The following is a 19,379-nucleotide window of genomic DNA, read 5'->3' on the forward strand; positions in this document are numbered from 1 at the left end:
GGGGGAAGTTGTCACCAGGAAGGATGTGTGAGCCATCAGGGTCCCATCATTATCTGCTTAGCTCAGGGGGTGATTGCTGCGGGCTGCGAAATAAACTGCAGCACCAAAGTTTAAGTCTGTCCCCCATTAGACAGCTTGGGGACCATCTGAGCCCCTCCACCCTAGAAAAGGACACCAGAAGGGGTGATTCCTGCTCTCTGAAAGGCTCTAAGATGTTTATCTCAAGAGGATCATTATCACAACTATTTCTGGCTCTTTCAAAGCTGCAGCAAAACGAACCTTTACCCTGGCTGCCACCACCTCTCCTTCTTAGAAGGTATCAAGGATCTTCATGTTTTCCGAGGGCTGTTTCAGTGGCCTCCTGCAGAAAACCACACGGTCGGAGAGAAGTTTGCACAAACTCAGAGTACAAGGATGCTGTTAACTTCCCACGCAGCCTTTGCTGGGAATCTCCAAAGTGACCTGGGAAGGGTATTTCTCAGTGCGTGTTTCTGCACAGAGTGTTACTGAGCTGACTCGAAGTAAAAGACTAAGTAAATGCTGACTGTCAGGCTTCAACAAGCTTCCTCATCAGGTGCAAATGGACAGGAAAGGTTTTCTTCCATTTGCACCTGATGAGGAGGCATGTTTCTCCCCCAAAAGCTGGTGTCCGCCACCCTGTGTTTCATTCCCGTAGATCAATTCAGCATTCTTTGAATCAATGTTCTCCACTAATGAGTTACTGCTTTTATATTTCAAATTGAAACTTAAAATCTACCGACAAATATTTTGTCATCTGAGAGATACCAAGTGCACAGAATCAAACCTGTAAGCTCCTAAATGAGAATGGTTGGGCGTTTATCAGTTCCTAGAAAGAAATATAACACTAGAAACTTTTGCTGAGATTAAACAGGAGACAATACTACAGTGCAGAGGAAGAATTTCTATTTTTGGCTACACCCCTAAGGCAACAGAGCGAGTGTATGTCATGGCTGCAGCGACAGCTAATGAGCAGATATACAATATTAATTGCGGTAAGTGTAACACACTGAACAATCTATCAACTTCTATTTGCTTAGCAGCTGTAGCTTAGACACTTTCAACTAACAAACACCTCTGTCCGAACCGGCTGCTTGGAGTTTGTTTACCTATATGGCGGCACACAGAGGAACTACCCCACCGCTTGCTGTAACCCGTGCTGTGCAGTCCAGGCTGTTTTCACCTACACCGGCCGCCATAGCACTGCTTTCGGCGTTGCAGGTGTTCAGATGATTGTCTTCTTCCCGCTGCTTGAGGGGCTGACCCAGTTGTACTCGGCTTGCACCAGCACGAAGCTGTTCTCCCGGATCTTTCGGAAGTGCATCACCTCCCCATTTTCTCTGACGGCGATGACATTGGGGTCCGGCTCGCTGAGGGAGACCTCCGTCCGCTTGTGGCAATGCTGGGCACAGACACAGCGCACGGCAGCTGCCAGCGCCAGGCCCAGGGCGGCGGTGCAGACCAGGAGGATGCCGAGTTGGGCTGCTAGGAGTCGGGTCCCTCTGCCAGGGTCTTCCCCCTTCCCGGGAACAGCAGATTCGGGAGCTGGTCTGGTCACCCATGGCAGGGTATTCCCATCCTCCTCCTCCTCCTCCTCCTCCTTGCCTCTGGCGCCTGCCTCCTCTGGCTGCGGTGCCGGCTTTCTTTCTGCCATTTGCCTTGAAGCCGATGACAAATTGCTGGCAGCGTTGGCATCGCCAAACCAGGCTGTTGTCGCAGCGGCATCACTCAGCTGAGTGTGTATGTGCAGGGCAGAAGGAGACGCTGTCGCACGGGGGGAAGCTTTCAAGACGGCCCCGCTCTCGGTACTGGCCTTTGAAAGCAAAAACACGATGAGATGTGCGGTGAGGGAAGAGAAAGGGGGCTGATTAGGTTCTCACTATCTATGTCTATGTCTGTGGGGAGGTTTAGATTGGATGTAAGGAAAAATGTCTTTACTGAAAGAGTGGTGAAACATTGGAACAGGCTGCCCAGGGAAGTGGTGGAGTCCCCATCCCTGGAGGTATTTAAAAGACGTGTAGATGAGGCACTTAGGGACATGGTTTAGTGGGCATGGTGGTGTTGGGTTGATGGTTGGACTCGATGATCTTAGAGGTCTTTTCCAACCTCAATGATTCTATGATTCTATGATTCTATGTCATGGTACAGTTCAGCTCTGTGTTTCTGACACCCAGGTATCCCCCTGGCCTTGGAATAACCCTGCTCCATCCCCTGGTTACTCAGTAGCTTTTAGAAAATGAGGCAGATTCAAGCCCGCTCCATCCGTATCAGAATTGCCATGGGAGGGACAAGGCACTGGGAGCTGGTCCCAGGGGGGAAGGCAGAGCGGGTTGAAGGGGCAGAGGTGAAGGGCACAGGCGGAGAGGAAGGTCACTGCTTTGCCTAAGTAAAGATCTGCAACTCCTGTCGTGGTGGTGATGGTGGTATTTTTCACAGGCATCGTGCTCACAAAAAAAAATCACTTAATAAACAATTCCCACCTGGAATGATGCCAGGGTCACACTGAAAGGACAGGCGTGATCTTCCCGGCCAAGCTGCGTGTTTAGGGTCACGCTGGGCCCACTGGGATTCAGTATCGCTCTTCTGAGGCTGTGGATCGAACCATGGAGCGGAGGGACCCAGGAGGCTTGGGATAGCCTTTGACATCAGCGGTTTTGGGGCAGTCACATACAACCTGTGAACTCTCCCCAAAGCCCGTCTTGCTTTCTCAGTCTGCACAGCCAGTTTGAAACCTGCTGCCTCTCAGTGTTGCTTAACCACCCATTTTAGTGGGAATGACTGTTCTTGCGTGCTCCTTTTCCTAGGGGCTCTGCCTGGTGCCATGCACCTTATTTTATCCGTCACAAAATGACAGCCACTCCATGCCAGTTCTGCAGCCCAGGCTTTGCTGCAGATATCATCCAAGACTAACTGTGAAACAATCATACAATTTAGGAGGCCCCCAATGAATTTTTCCATTCCCACTGTGCACCTGAGCCCCAATCCAAAACCTGCAAAATGTACTGGAGTCTTTTCTTTGGCTCCACTGAGGTTTGGATCTGGCCCTCAGTAGCTGGCACCTCTCCAGCCTGTCCAGCCCAGCAGGCTTTTTCACACATCCATTAATTACACCAGAGAAACTCTCACCCTCTACCATCATTAATGATTTCTAAAGCTTGCTGGGAAGACAGTGTGACAGGAGCACAAAGCTGAGGTAGGAGCCCTGGCAAGCTGTGAAGCAAAGTAGGGGAGGGTCAGAGCATCCTTTGTAGAAGAGACGGTTTCTGAAGGTGCTAACAAAATACAGTAGTAAATAAAAGACTTTCAGTGGTTGAACTGCAAACTGTAAAGTAGCTGGTTGGCAAAGTTAGGATCGCATGTGTATGGATCACTTGCCCTCAAATTGCAAATGCCATACTGTAGGGATATACTGCAGGATTTGGGACTTCGGGATAGAAAATGGAATTGCCTTGCAAGTCCTTGCCCTATCTCACCTCATTTCTCCTTTCTTTTTGTACTACTTCTCTCCTTTCTTGCCTAATTTCCTCAGCATTTTTATTTCGTTATGCTCTTCTGGTCTTGCCTTGCGCAATAACTCTTCCTTTCCTTTGGTTACCATCTTCTGTCATTTCTCCACTTCTTTCCATGGCTATGTCAGATGCTCATGTTACACATCTCTCCTTTACTTGTTCTCTGTCCTCTGCTCCTTCCTAAATATTTCTGCCTCATTCTTTGCTGTATGGTCCCTTCCTCTTTTATTTTGTGTGAGATTACTTCTCTTCCTCCTGTGGCATTCTGCAACCCAGATCTAATTCTTTCTTTTCCTTGTATTTCTCTTTTTCCATCCCCTGCACATTGGACTTCCCCTGCTAACTCTGTGCCCCGTGTGTCTAAGCTATCCCTGCTTTCCAGCTTCTCCACTAGTTCCCATCTGAGCATCCTCCTGTCTCCTCTGCAGCCCTGGTATTCTCCAGTTTCTCTCCCTCCTCTTGCTCTGCTTTTCTTTCTCTACCTAATTCCTCGCATGCCCTTTCCAGCTCCCACATCTCCTTCCGTACGTACAGCCACCCCGCTCCCTCAAGGCTGCAGTCCTTTCACACCTTTCTGGGCTTCCTCTCCTGAGGTCACCCCTTCCTGAAAGACGCTCCCACCCACTCATCCGTCTGCCAGCTCCTGCTCTTCCCGCTGCCTCTGGTGAGTGCACCCTGCGCCTGTGGCTAACCCCACCACCACCATCGCCACCACCACCTCTGCCTTTCTGGTCCATCCAGCCTCCCGGGCTGACCCTGCCCTCAGAAAGCACACGGCTTCCTTGGCCGTCCCCAGGAAAGATGGAGTCTTCGACCCCTGGTGAATGTCATGGGTGGTACCTATCCAGCACCTCTGGAAAGGAACATCTCAGCCTTCCACGGGAATAACACACACATTTCCAGCCCGGTAACATCCAGCAGCCTGTAGTCATGTCTACATACGGAGAAGTTATTTTAGACTGTTTTTACAGTGGGACTCTTAAAAACCCAGGCAGCGGGCTCAAAAGGAAAACAAAAAAAGAGGTATAAAAACCAATTCCCAGTTAAAGTAAAAAGATTAAAACTCTTAACAGTCTCAATGTAGTTTTAGTCACTTATGAGACCTACGTGGGCTGCTTGGTGCGGTGATGCAATAGAGAGGTTTTATCCTCATCTTCTCTTAGACCTTTCTGTCTTTGGAGAAGACATTCTCCCCATCCTTGCTGCTTACCTGCCGGCCTTCTTTACACATCAAACACAAGCGTGGGGTGGCAGCGCTGGCAATGCTTCCTGCTCTAAGGTATGGACAGAGGAAAGGCAGGGTTAGTTAGTGAGACCTGTCGCTGCGGCTCACGCGGGAATACCCGGGCTCTGCACCACCGGAGAAGCGTGCCGCTCACTAGAGCAGCCTCAGGACACGCAGAGTCAACGCAGACCGTACAGGGCCATATTTTAGTAACACCTGATCATTTATTCCTCTCCCCATCATTTTCACCCACAGTGTAAAACGTTGCAGGAAAGCTCATGTGGCCCAAACCCTCTAAGACTTCTGAGCAGAAGTCCTCAAGCCCAAATTTCATAATTGCTTTAAGTCCTTTCTTCCTTTTCCCTGCAGATGGAGAAATAGCTCTGCTGTGTTCACTGTTCCTTTGAATATTTGCATGTGCTTTTAGAAAAATATTGTAGCAGTCAATAGTTTTTAATCACATTCTCCAGCCACCTGGCCAGTCCTCTGCTGGGCTGAGCAGCGCAACGTCAGGTTTTTAAGAGTTTTGGGTTTTCTACCTGTCTCTGTCTGTCACGTGCAATCTCCAAAGGATTATTTCTCAAAACTTCGGCAAGCAAACACCCTCTCGCCTTCCCCCACAGCCACAGACACCTTCCTACACGGACTCTCGCTCATCCGCAGGGAAACTAGCACTATTTTCCTTCCCCAGAAGGGCTGGAGAAATAGCTCGTCCCACTGCCTAGTTTACCCGTTGGAGGTGCTGTAGCTGGAGGCGTTGTCCTGGGAGAGGAACCCTCGCAAGGTGTCCACCGTGCCGGGGTCTCGGGTGGGGAGGGAGGGCTCCAGTCCCCGGCCGCTGGACCTGCTGCTCCTGCCAGATGGAGCCCGCGAAGGCCGGGCTGGCTGCTTTGGCTCAGCGACGGGACGGGTGTCTGACCCGACACCGAAACCTGGCTCCTGTGCCGGCGTTGCCGCGATGCCAGTGGGGCTGGCAGGCGGCGCGGGGGTGCGCAGGGGGGAGCCGGTGGCAGCCGCGGGAGAGGTGGGACCTTGTCCAGCATGGAGACAAAACAAGAAGCAGGGAGAGAGGAGCAGAAGTCTATTGTCTTTGACTTGTTTATTTCAAATCCTACTCGGTGCTAACATTTGCCAGGAAGGATCGTAATAGTGATTTTTTTTTTTTATTTTTTATTTTCATGTCACTTAATTTTAAGTGGGAACCCAGATGGAAAGCAACGCAGCAAAGCCTGCTGCCTAAATTACGGTCAAGTAAATAATTAAAATTCAGTCTTGGTGCAATGCCAAAAATGCTGAGAAACACATCTGATGTTAGTATAAGTAAATTCTTGGAGCATTTTACTGACCAGAGGCTGCATAAATACAACTAAATACATACCTGAAGGGTAATAATCACATTTAGAGACAAATTTATTCCTTTAGACAGCATTGCTAATTGCACTTGCTTCTCTTCAGGAGCTGAGATTTTAGGTAAAGTATGTTGTATTTTAGAGTTTGCATTGAAATCATAAGATCTGGTAACCCTGTTTATCTTTCTGGTACCGTCCTCGGGACTGGTTCCATCACCTCAAATGCTGACCCGTGCCCTCACTTCAGGGAGTTCGCCACGGCCATCGCTGATGTCCCTGATGGCCACAGGAGTTAAACGGGTCCCTCCAGCTTTTTTGGGTCACTTCTGTTCAACGCTTGCCCAGAATAAGCTGTAAAACTACTCTGTGGGAAGCAGTCAGTAAGAAACCCGTACCTTTGCTTGCCGTACCTGTGCGGTGTGGGTCAGCCGGTCCCTGCGAGGGCACGGGGGTTACGGGGTCGGGCTTCTTGCCGTTGCCAGCAAGCGTTTTGTTTTGCCCTCGCTGAGCCACGATAGCAGATTCGATCTTTGCCCAGTAAACAAAGTATGACTGGACTACGGAGATGCTGTTAAAACATAATTAGGCAAGAATTTACTGGCTCTATAGCATTAATAAAACATCCGACAGTTTACCTAATCACAAGGAATGCTTTAATCTGAAGACAGAAGCAACGCAGAAGTGTTTTAAAGGATTAGCCCGTCACACATTTTATATTACAAATAAAAGGTACCAGGTCCCATAAGAAAGATACGGGGTGAAAAATCACCGCTCATAATTAAGATCAGCCAAAAAAATCTGTGGGAACTTAAATTAAAAAAAAAAGCGCCATTATATTCACTGTGTTGATAGAGGTACATTTGGAAAACTTGGACTAGCTCTGCTTATAATCTTCCGTAGGCAGGGAAACAACAGTGGTATTTACTAATTAAAATAAGTCAATGTAACTTGTACAAACAGCAGAATAGATGGGGAAAAAAAAAGTCTCTCTTCTCAGCCCTCTGATATTTGAGCCCGCCTAGCCCTCTGCTTTTTGTCAGGTGCCAAAACTGCATTGGCCAACCTTTAACTGTTCACCCGGAGAGCCTTATTTAAGCTGGAGATTTTGGGAGAATTTCAGCTCAAATTGCTCAGCTGCTTCTGAGAATTAGCTAAGGGGAAACCAACCTGGGTTTTCCTGTGCCAGATGACTCTTACGAGGCATTTTTAAGCCTAACAAGGAGTTTTTCCAGGTGCTGTGATAGGGAGAAAAGGGAGAGGCTATCAGAAATCAGCTTGGAGTGTCAAAAGCCAGAGGGTGAAGGAAGCGTCAGAGCAGGTGGCTAGGAATAGGTGGTGTTGGGCTTGGGCTGGGTTTATTCAGTTGCTTGAGGTTTGTGGTTTTTTAATAGTATTTCCCGATCTAAAAGAATAGGCAAAAATTGGAAATGCCAAGCAGCAATATTTCTGTTTCAATGAATTTGTGTTGAATCACGATGAGATGCACAAGCCACGGCACTCACCAGGATGCTTATGTTTTGGGGAGCACCCAAGGATCTGGCCAAGCAGCTTCTAAGTGGTTTTGTAAAGTCAAAACATAACAATTTAATCTCTTCCAAAATGAAAAGTTGCTGTGCTTCCTCTAAGACAGCCAGTTAGATGTTTAATTTCATTCCAAATCAGAACCAAAATACCTGGACAGTTTGGGACTTTGGTGCAAAATAGAGATGTCAAGTTTTGACCCAGTGCTCACTCTCTCTTCCTACTGTGAATAATTCTGTTTACATTTAACTTTTTTTAAAAACACTCTTTTTTTTTTTTTTTTTTTTTTTTAAGAAGTGATACACAAAATTATCCTGTAGGCAGGGAAGTCCTATGGGCTGTGTTATTTAGAAAGACAGGCAACATAATCACAGTTCTCTCTTTATGCCTTAATATTTCTATTTCCTAAGTGCTTAGGCTGTCATCTTCCAGTGTACTTATTCTGAGAAAATAGTGACCATGTAAATAAAAAGCAGCACTACCCAGCAGATATAAATGGTGATTTACATGCCAGCTGGGATACTGTTGCAGCATTTGATAAGTATTTAGCTATATGGGGTTCAAGCTACATAAAGCACTGTGCTGGACAAGTACGATGGAAAAATAAAGCCAAGCCTTTAACTGAGAAGACACAAATTCTGGTTAGGAACCAGCATGTTCTTACAAAAACTTGATGTCTCCAATGGGTTGGTCTGGTGCTTTCCATACGAAGGACAGGTTTCTCTTCAGTGACTTGTCCGAGTGGGTGACGGTGTCACCATCTTCAAAACAAGTCAGCAGCTTGGAACCAGGAGGGATGAAGACGAATGTGCCAGTGATTTCATCGTTAGAGACTTTGCGAGCTTGAAGCAAAAAGCCCATAAAATCCCGGGTGCTCCTCACTGTCACTGCAAGACAAAACACGGGACACGAAGGGATTTGTTTTGTAGTTATGGGGTGAATTGTTTGCAATGGAGTTTTCAGTAGTAGCACTGAAACCAAAAGAAAACCCTGTGCAACAACAACAAAAACATCTTACTGTCTTTGTCCTCATGGTCTGTCTTGGACTTGCTGGATGCAGGAGGCCAGACTTTACCTTTAACTTTGCAGTATGTAATTGCACAGAAAATTTGCTTGAGTCTTTCCCCCCGCCCCTTGCTTATAAGCTGCTAACCACATTGCATTAGGCAGCATGCAGCCATTTTTAAGGAAGGAGGTTTGGGTACCACCCTATATGTATGCAAAAGCTTATGTGCTGCCCTCAGAGGGGTTTTATTTTGCATGGGGATGAGCAGGCAAGCAGCCAGGCTGGGGAGCGGTGCCTGTCAGCTCTGTCCCCATCTGCCTCAGGAGTGGCGATGCTGGGGACGGGGCATGCTGCCCAACCGTACCTAAGAGTCAGGCGAGTCACCCAGACCCCTTCGTGCAGTGCAGAGCAGCAGGGAAGGCGACTTTACCCTCTGGAGGTGCCTCTCACATGCTGTTGCGTGTGATGAGGTCCAGTATGGTTGAGACACAGTTGAAATAAATGAATCCCACCCAAAGCACCCAAACCTACCGGCTGCCTCCAGCAAACAGTCGGTATGCAACATGGTAAAAACCTGGAGTCAGCCATCACCTGAGAAACCTTAGGCCAAGCGCTGCAAACAGAATCCCTCTGTAAATACGTTCATTTCCTCATGACAAGGAAATAGCTGGCATAGGTGGCATAGCTCACTCGGAGCAGTTATCCCTCTTCCCAGCCCTCACAAAGATTAATGCCATCGCTTGACATTAGTTATCACGTATTTTTCGGATGCAGGAATGAGAAGCTGTTCCTTACCTGGAACCTTGTCGCCTGGGAAGTAGAAGGACATGTTGGTGTGGACAGTAACGTAGTTGTTGCTGGGGCTGTGCAGCTGCACTCTCAGGTGCCTGGGCATCATGTCGGTGCAGGCAGAAAGGCTCGCGCCATGCGAGAAGGCGGCCGCGTAGGAGACCAAGCACAGGGTTGTGCATGCCCAGCCAACAATGGCGATGTGGGCTCTCCTGCCGTCCTCCATCCTACGGCGGAAAACAACGGGCAGGTTCACTTCAAAGCGGCGGCTTCAGCAGCCTGTGAGCCCGTCTGGCACCTTTGAATTAGCTGAGCTCCAAAGCCGCCCTTCCCACAGCCTTTAAATGAAGGAGACTAAATGATCTCTGTGGTGCATGGAGCCACTTCGGTAACCCACAGCATTTCACATTTTGAAGTAAATTGTTGAGGCTGGGAGGGGAGAGGCCCTGCAAGAGGATGCATTTCTTGTGAAGTTGCCCATGGAAGGAGCAGTTGGGGAAGATTTGCTCTAAAAAGTCTTGTGGCATTTAGGAGGAGGAGAAGGCTCTGTATGCCTGCACTCAGCACCCTCCACCATTCCCAGCCCAAATGTACAACCTGATCAATGGGGGAAACATCTACCCTTAGACCTGCAGAGCTGCTGCAGCCCCTGTCCGTCGCGGGGCTGGTGCCCAGCACAGAGCCTCTCCCTGCCTGCTGGCGCACAGCCGTGTCCCTGCAGGGACAGCACGTGGCTGCCCCTCGCTCTGGCCTGCGGAAGCACGAGGCACCTTTTAGCACCCCATGCATCGTAGCTCAGAGACGCTGGGCTCCTTGCGACCGCCGGACTCATCCCTGGCCACCCAACAGCATTTCAGCTTGTCCTCCTCAGTCAGGGCTCGCTGTTGCTGATGAGACGGCAGCGATGCTGTCTTTGAAGTCAGCGTTGGAAGCCTGAGATAAACATGCAGCCGTTTTGGCTAATGCCAAGATTTCTCCTTATTCTCCAGTTTTTAATCCAAACAAGTATTTTTTCTCAACGTGGTAGAAGTTTAATATTTGGTATGCCGTGTCTTTAGTACCTCTCAGCTTTGGTGGCTGGCACAAAACACATTTCCAGATTAGCTGGGGTATTTTGTTATTCTGATTTTTCAGAATGCACTTTTGAAAGTGAAGCTGAATGATGAGCGCGCAGTATTTATTGTGAGGGATAATGGATATCGTACGGCAGGTAGTCCTGCTTTTAATGTAGCTTTTTCTAACATCTTCTTTACAACATGCAGCTTTTCCTGACTTAGATTTCATTACACTTAGTCAATAAGTAGGAAAATAATAAACCAGAGGGAACCAGAGGCTGAGGAGGTGTAGCTTACACCTCTATCTCTAGCACTTCTGAAACTTGCCAGCTGATTCTAAAAAACTGCCACTGCACATGAAACAGTTCGTGCCCAGCCCAAAGCAGGGAGCGGATGGATGCAGTTTAACCTTCCACAGCCGAGCATCGTCCCACTCCACCCAGTTATGGGACAGAAGATGCTTGTGGGAGTCACAGGAGCCTTCGCTAAATATCCCAGCCCCTACTTCCTCCTCGTGGAGTCAGCCTCCCCTCTAGGCACACCTAAACCTCCCTTGCTGGATATGATTTCTCACAGGAGCTCATGAAAGTACCCCTGAGCAGCAGCTCTTTCCCTCGGGCATTTCCCAGGCTGTGCCGCCATTTCCCATCCCTCCCCCGGCCACCCGCCTGCACCCCTCACCACTCAGGCAAGGGGAGCGGGGCCGTGCTCCCCAGGGCCGCCCGGGCTGGGGCTGCCGGTACCGCCTCGCCGTCGCTTACCTCAGGACACGTACACCGCCGGGCTCGCTGCCGCTGCTGCCCGCCCAGCCTGCCAGAGACCCATCCTTTCAGGGACCTTCTTCGCTTTCTCCTCTAATGGGAAGCGCAGCAGCTGTTACTGCTAATACCCACCACCTACGGCAGCTCTCCGCCAGTGCCCAAATCCTGCCTTTAATCATATTAGTTTTCCTCTTCACATCCCACCCCCTTTTTTTTTTTTTTTTTTTTTAAATCTCCAAGCTTCTGCAATGAAAACAAAGGCAACTAGCAGGGGGGGCAGCAGCAAGCCATGGGGCTTGTGTGGGACACCCTGGGACTCCTTTGCAGAGGTGCAGGAGGATCGGACTCTTGCTTGCCCCATTACCCTCCCCACAACCCCCCCCTTCCATGCTGAAGCTTTGCAAAGCAAAGCCACATCAGCTCCCTCTAGTCTGTGACCCCCCGAGCAGCGTGCCCTCTCTCACGCTTACATGGGAGTTGTTTTGGCAGTAAAAGCAGAATTTTGCTAGAAAGGCCGGGAAGGTGTGTCCCACACACCAGCCCTGCCAGGAGGAGCCATCAACACCCCACAAACCCATCAGAGCTGGCACAGGGGACTAAACATCTGATATGTGTGACTGTCCCCCGACACACATGCTGCATTTAAATCCAGGCTGTCACCCCTGCCCCTTGCCCGAGCTATGCTGCAGCCATGCCGGTGCCCAGCTGTGGAGCCGATCCTCTCCCTGGGCTTCCCAGCTCCTCCTCGGATCCGCCTCGTCACTGCAGACTGCTCTGGTGATCGGGACTCTCGGCCGACCCTGGCCACTGTCACCAGGCTCGCCCCGCTCCCTGCCAGCTGCTCCTCGCTTGCAATGGATGGAAATTAGGGTCCAATTTCTCATCATCATTAGAGATGCCATCAGGGAATGCTGAACAAACTGCTGGCAGCTTGCAGCCCCAAGTAGGGCTAGAGGAACGGAGTAACAACCTCATCAGCTGGCTGGCTTTTCTTCAGCCAGCAGACCCTTAAGAGGCAGCGTCAGATGTCCCAGGGCCACCAGGAGGGGGGCTGGCCCTGTGGTGCAGGAAAGCACCATTAAAGATGGAGGGGCAAAAGCACACTTGGTGCCCCTTAGTCCTCCTCCTCCTCAGATAAATGTGTGTCTGACGGCTGAATGAGTTCATGCTGGTGCTTAAGCCACTCTCCCTGCAGGACACCACAAAGCTCTGTCCTTCCCATGACTAAAGGAGGTATACCAACACGTAGGTGACACCACCGCATTTTGTTTCTGCAGCTCCAGCGGTGCCTATATTTGATCTTGCTTGGGGTCTGACCAGTGGGGGAGTCTGTCCGGAGCAGGCACCATGGTGACCTCTGCCTGGGGTGCCCCCCAAAAACTGGAGGCAGGCTTGCAGACACCCCACTTACTAGCGCTGTTCCCATCAGCCTGCCCTGCTCTACAGCCTGTCCTTCAGAAGTGAAACAAGATGCTGGGCTGGTGCCGGGGTATTGCCGCTGACAGCCCAGCTCTCATCTGTTTAACCGGTTTGAAAGTAAGGGAACTGCTGGTACGGGGCTCTCGGCAGCCTGCTCTCCTCTGCATTTGAAAGAGGCCTTACAGTCACTGAATTTCAAGATATAATGCAAGTCTTATAGTTTTCTTTCCTTTTGCCAGTGGAAGCAGAGAGTAGTTCAGGGAAGGGAGGAAGAGTTTGCATTATTGTTTCTGTTCCAGTTTCTAATTGCCCATACTTTATATACAAAAGAGAGTACCTTTATGCTATATTAATGACTAATCCTTTCCTGAAACCAGCTGGTCTTTTATGGCTTTTCCTTCCTAACTTATTCCTAAGCTAAACTATCCCTTGCTTATAATTCCAGCATAATAAAGCAGCAACTCCAGACCTCTGACAATCTGCAGGGGAAACCCCAAACGCATCGCAGCCATTCTGGCACCATGGCCAGGTCTGAAAACAGTATTCCAGGTAAGTGTAGGTCTTTGCATCACAGCATGGTGTTACAGCATTGCATGGTCTTCTTCAGCTGCTGCTGCGCATTGGGCACACGTTTTCATTATGCCAGCTCCAGCGAGGACCATTTCTCCACTGGCTTCCACCTGAAAAAGGGGGAAAAGCCGCAGAGTGCAGACCCTGAAACAGCGGCGTCAGGTGCTCCCTGGAGCTCTGTGCAAAGCTATGGGGAGAAGGGAGAAGAGCTTCAAACAAATGAGACCCAGACCCAACCCATCTGTAACAGCATAGGACGTACCGCAGCGCTTGAACTGGCTCAGCTCACTCCCGAAGCTGGCGGCAGTCTCTGGGCAGGGCAGGACGCACTGCTGGGGGGGTGCTGTATGCAGGTTTAGCAGCACCAGTCAGCAGAGCTGCACGGTGCTGCCTGGACGCAGCGGTAATTGCTGGGCTGATCTGAAATACAGCCTTACGCAGAGTTCATCCTTGCTGCCTGCTCTCAAGCAGAGGAACTCAGTGGCTTCAAAGCCGTACTCAAACCAAATGTCACAACCATCTCCTCCTTAGAGATGGAAAAAGCCAGTCACAGTCATTACCGTGACACAAGCACCTACCAGCAGCCTCAAACTGCATGTTCGAATGCCAAGTGACAGGCAGATGTTTCCAATAAGAAATACAGCCCTCTGCATAGCCTCTGGTTGCATCACCCACCAGGACAGCATTGCCTCAGCCTTCTCTGGCCAGAGCTTTGACCTGCTGGAGTCACTTGAGCTCAGCCAGGCTCTGCGTATCACTCTGACGATGGGGCCCAGACAGACACGAGAAGACCACATGGCACTGCAGTCACTAGAGAGAGGTTTGCCTTTTTCCTGTCATAAATATCTTTGTTAGTAGGAAGCTGGCAAGGAGAAGGCGACATAAGACAACTTACACCCTGCCTATTGTTGTCTCAGCAGCATTTGTGTAGTGGATTTCTAGAAGAAAAAAACACACAGTTGGGGTTTTAAAATAGCACTAGGGAAAACTGTGCATGTTCTGTAATAGCTTGATAATTAAGATACAGACTATAAACCATATAACTTGAAATTTCATCGATGAAGTGCACAGAAGGATTATAAACCCAGTAACATCCCAGGCTCTTGGATGCAGAAACTTTATCCTTCTTGCAGATTGCTTCTAAATCTCCACATCATCGGGGCACAACAGGGACGGCAGATGTGGAGCAGGTGCAGTGGAAATCAGTATGTAATACAGGCATGGATGTAAGCAACCCAGAGCTGACACTCAAGAGCAAGCTGGTTGCTTCATTGACAGGTTGATAAATGCTTTGCTACTGCAAGATAATAAGGGTTATAACGAGTTAGAAGTCCCTCCTGGTCAGCTGGCGGCCACCTGAGTCCTGTGAACAAAGTTTGGGGGGAGTTAGACAAGAGTGGGTGGGTTGATCAAGTAGAGAGCTTGAAGGTGGCCACAGTTAGTTGAGTCCAGATCACAAGGAACTGATCATTAAACCAACAAAGCTGGCAGCACCATCTTATTTAAGAATATTTCAGGTCATCTTTAAAACAAAGAGCAGTGGCCAACTGCGAGAAGAGCGGTCAAAAACCCACAGTAGGAGAGTGGTAAAAACCCATGGTAGTCCCACAGGGAGAATGGATAACAATGCCTACAAACTGGCATCTCAGGTTTGACCTGTGCATGTCTGTGGCTCTGTGTTTGGGGAGACCAGGGAAAAGAGGATGTTCCTCTGACGTCTAGTTAGGCAGAAGGTTTGTAGAAGTACTGGCAGGTCCTTCCATTTCTATCCAGTTGACTATTCCTGCTATTCCTCTATCACACTTACTGAAGTGTGACAGTGGAGTCAAATGTTACTGCTGGGAATGAACTGATGCATATACACACATGCAACATATAACGTGAACTCCCTGCCCTTACAAATTCAGCCTAAAAAAAGCCCCAAACAACCCTTTATTTTATTTGATAACTACTGCAACCTGGGCAGCTGTTCTGCACTAGAGGAGGGGGTCGAGGAGAGAGAGAGATGGTGCAGGGCTCTTCCTGGATCTCAATAAGAAAGGCCCAGCAACAAATAGCTTAATGCCTGCTTTAATAAGACAGAATAAGACAAGGAATACAGACAGCAAATAAATTGTACATCCCTTCAGATGCTGGGCACCCCACATTCATGTAGCATCGGATGGAGACCAGATGGATTTTCCCACGGTGCGCTGCGCAGAGCAGATGCAACCCCGTCCGTGGGGAGCAGCTCTCCCTTTTCATCATTTGAGCTATTTTGTAATTTCCTTACAAGAAAAGAACCCTCTTTCTAAAGGATGTTCTCGTGAGAACTTGTCGCTGCTGTTAGACAGAGGCAAGGCCAGGCAGGTGGTGCAATCACAGTGGGAGCTGCCCACGAGCTCTGCCGTTACGATGAGCTGGCAGAGGTGTCCTGCAGCCAAGGCTTCCGTGCGGCCCAACGGAGACCTGAAAGCCACGCCGGGCACACAGCCCAGCCCAGCCTAGCCTGAAGCTGCTGTGTGGATCACTGACTCCTAAACCTTCAAGGGTCCCTCGGTCAGGATCAATACAGCATCTCAGGAAAAGCCTCCTCCCGTCCGATTTCTCAGCCTTGGAGAACAGTTTGGCACAGGAGCCTGAGACTTTGAAACGGCTGGCTCCACAGTCTGTCTGCTTTCAAAACCAGCATGGGGCTGGAGCTGGCCACAGGCATGGGTTGACGTATTAAAGATCAGACATTGCTTCGGTACCATCAGTCAAAGGTTCGAAGGCCATCACTTTGCAAACACTTTCACGCTTTCTTGACTACCGTGAACAACACAGCTGAAACCTGCAGCTGTGGGGCACAGCTGGTTTTCGGAGCTGGGTAAGAGCCCTAGGACTTAATGGGCAAGTCATATCCAGAAGGGCTCTGGGTAGCTGTTTGGTCATTGTAACATCGTGAAAAAGATAGAAAGACCTCAAATAAATAATGTTCAGAGCAGTTTGCATTAGATTCCCTTTGAACTAGGAACCAGGTGGCAACAAATTGTAAAACTGAGTGGTCCTCAGTGTATACCTTTAAAGCAAAACTTTCCTAGCATGCTCTGCTCCCTTTATACAGGGGCACTTCAGGGCACTGCAGGCTTTAGGAGTAACCTGGCTTCTGGCTGCCCCACCACGCAGTGAGTGCTTACCTCCTTCTTCCAGACTTGCTTTCTCTAGTTTCCACAGGATACGCTGCGCTGCTGCTCCCAGCCAGGCTTTTGTTTAAGGAGCTGTGGCTTAGTTTGGCTTTTCAAGTGCAAGAAACTTACACTGGATGTGGGGATGTAGCAAATTCAGAGTTACTGCTCTTCCTGGAGTCTGTCTGTGAACTCAATGCAGGGAAGAGGGTGGGGGTGGAGTAGTGGTTGAATGGCTTCGGTTTCATGAAGCGATCTCATCGCGTAAAAGTACTAACTGTGTACATGAATGCAGCTTTAGTCTTTGAAATCCAATTAATTTTTGTTTGTTAGTTTTGGATTACTTAATTTTGGGTGCACTCTTCTAAGACAAATGATGGACAAGCACTTGTAAGTTGCTCAAGGAACGTTTCATTGTCAGTCCTGATCTAGATGAGCTTGATCCACAAGTGAAACTGTTTTATACACAGGTACTGGGGCAAGAGCATTAGGATATGGTAAATGAGGTAACATGAAGGACATGAGCATTAGTATCTAATAGTCTTTTGTGTGTGAAGATATATTGCGTTTGTAAGAGTGTATTTGTATCTCCCAACAGGATAAAGATCTTATAAATCAGGTTGAGTCATTTTTAAGCATCAGGAGTTTGTGAAATACACCATTCTACTTTGACGTTTACATACATATATAATGGGATGCCTCACCTTAAAACTTAAACTTTGGATAGTGTTCCATGTGCTATTCTGAAAGCTGTCCGGTCAGTGTCTGATTTACTTGCAACTGGTATGTTGTCCTACAGAATATAGTAAGTCAAAGCAAAATCTAAAAGATAAGTAAAATAAATCCAAGATTAATGTTTTATCTGACTCAGAACAGACTACATCCAAACATTGGACTGCCTAATTGAAGTCAAACTTAAACGTTCGCTTGATTTAAACATAGGGGCTGAAAATTGAATTAAGGGCAAGAAATCTTGTGAAAATGTACATAAAGGTCAGTGATTGTGGGAATTACATGTTTAATTTCTTTAGCTACTTCTGAAATTTGAATATGAATTACAACAGCCCATCTTTAATGCAAATTTTCCTATCTATCTACCTCACATAGTAAATAGTGACTTCATGATCTAGAATACATTAAAAAAAACCCTCAGCATGTAAACTACATAGTATTTTCTAAGTTCAGAGTTTAGTATGTGATTAGACCATCTGAAGTTGCAGATCACAACTGAAAAATGTTCTATAACTAGACTTGTAGAAACAGAACTGCAGTTAAAAAGCTAGCGATGCAAACTGAGAGTAAATCAAAGTCTGTGCAAAATGTGTTGCTATAGGTGGGCAGGTGGAGGCGGGGAGAAAGGTGGAGAAGGAAGAGGGAAAAAAAACCTAGCCCCATATTAAAATAAAAAAAACAAAACAAAACCCAGACAGTCCCCAGGAATGAAAGCGCACAGTAACCTGCCAGCTGCATGCAGATGACAAAACAAATGAGAAACGGCATGCTCCACTTGGAGGTACATCTTCCTTTTTTTAAAAGAAGTCACTTACAGAAGAGCAAGTTGGTGATTTGTACTTACATCCTGGACCCTTTTCAACCCTTGTCAGAAAATGATAAATTTTGAAGCATGTTATAAAGTAGCATCTCTATTTCTGTGTTCTGTAGCGACTTCTGAAGTGTTTAATGTGGAAAGGTTAACTACTGATTGCAAAATAATTTAGAATTAGTCCTTGATCTTAAAAAAAAAAAAACCTAAAAATTTGCAACCCACATTCTCTCCCTTGGATAACTGAAATGCTACTATTCCCTGCTTGCATTAGAGTTACTGGTACTTGGAAAAAACGGGCCAATGTTACATTCACACAATTGTCTTGTGTTCATCCATCCACAACTACAAGTATTTTTGTTCCTGGAGGCACTATAAACTGCCCAAAGAATAAAGCAGGGCTTCAGAAAACTCATTTTTAAAAATTGGCTAAATAACCTCACCGTGAGGTACATCACCCTAACTTACAACTTTGTCCCGAGGAACAAGAAAATACTCTGACTATCTGGATGTTAAGTGCAGTAACACTTAGACTAAGAAATATTTGAAAGTTCAGGGTTTTTTTTCTTGGCTGACTGCATGTAAAAGGAGAAAAGATATTTTATAAATTGGTGTAAGTATCCATGTAAAACTGAGCTGGATTTACTCACTGGGCTTTGATTATCTGGAAGCAGTCGCAAAATATAAACAAACAAGTTCTGACTCCATTGCCTGCACAGAGGTTCCCCCTCCCTAATGCATACCCCATACTATAAGCTTAATGTATTTGTTCTCATTTCTGGCTAGCACATAAAGAAAGAGAATATATAGATGGTACTAGGTTGGGGGAAGAAGTGGATGGGAGAAGAATGAACTGTCTGAAGAGGATACCTGTGGCATGTTTACAAAAGCTTTTAGATTCCTAGTTTGTTTTCAGGAGTAGCTTTAGATATTAGTTAAAATTGCTTTTTATTGAAGAAGTCCACTGTGTTTGGTAGAGATGCAGGAAAAAAGGTTAACTGCAAGCTGAGGTAGGGTGGGGGGTAGAGAGGCAGGAGGTGAAGCAGCTACTAGCTGTGTTGGCATACCAACTGAGAGCTTTTCACCTGTGACTGACTTCCTCAGCTGGCACCGAGCTTTCTTTTCACCCTTAGGGCTTTTCTTCCATTTGCTTCAATCCTTTCCCCACCCCTAACTGCTGAAGTGTCACTGTTACATCCCTTGATTCAATCCACAAGTCAAGATTTTTTGGACAGCTGAACTTTTTACTCGATGACTCTTACTAGATTGGCATTTAAAGCTGACCCTGTGTTTTCCAAAAGGGACAGGTCATTGTCACCAAAACATTAGCATTTCCCTTCCCAACATCAGTTAAACTATTGTTTTGCCATCAATAGAAGGCTGTGATTTGCAATTACTCCATGCCTGCTTACCTTCCAAACAGTATTTCTGTAACTATTAGCATAATTAAACGAGCTGTTGCTTTGAA

At 47.7% G+C, this 19,379-nt stretch overlaps 1 protein-coding gene across 1 annotated transcript; it reads right to left on the reverse strand.

Annotated features, from left to right (window-relative positions):
• Positions 1 to 806: 806 nt before the first annotated feature.
• REELD1 (reeler domain containing 1) lies at positions 807 to 9,643 on the reverse strand. Its single transcript, XM_076337664.1, has 6 exons — positions 9,424 to 9,643; positions 8,287 to 8,509; positions 6,512 to 6,669; positions 5,483 to 5,783; positions 4,738 to 4,801; positions 807 to 1,831 (listed from the first exon to the last, which is right to left on the reverse strand). Exons 1-6 carry the CDS (start codon positions 9,641 to 9,643, stop codon positions 1,244 to 1,246), a joined length of 1,554 nt encoding a protein of 517 aa, XP_076193779.1. The 3' UTR covers positions 807 to 1,243.
• Between the last annotated feature and the right edge of the window lie 9,736 nt (positions 9,644 to 19,379).

Source organism: Aptenodytes patagonicus, chromosome 4 (assembly GCF_965638725.1).
Source record: "Aptenodytes patagonicus chromosome 4, bAptPat1.pri.cur, whole genome shotgun sequence".
Classification (NCBI taxonomy): domain Eukaryota; kingdom Metazoa; phylum Chordata; class Aves; order Sphenisciformes; family Spheniscidae; genus Aptenodytes; species Aptenodytes patagonicus.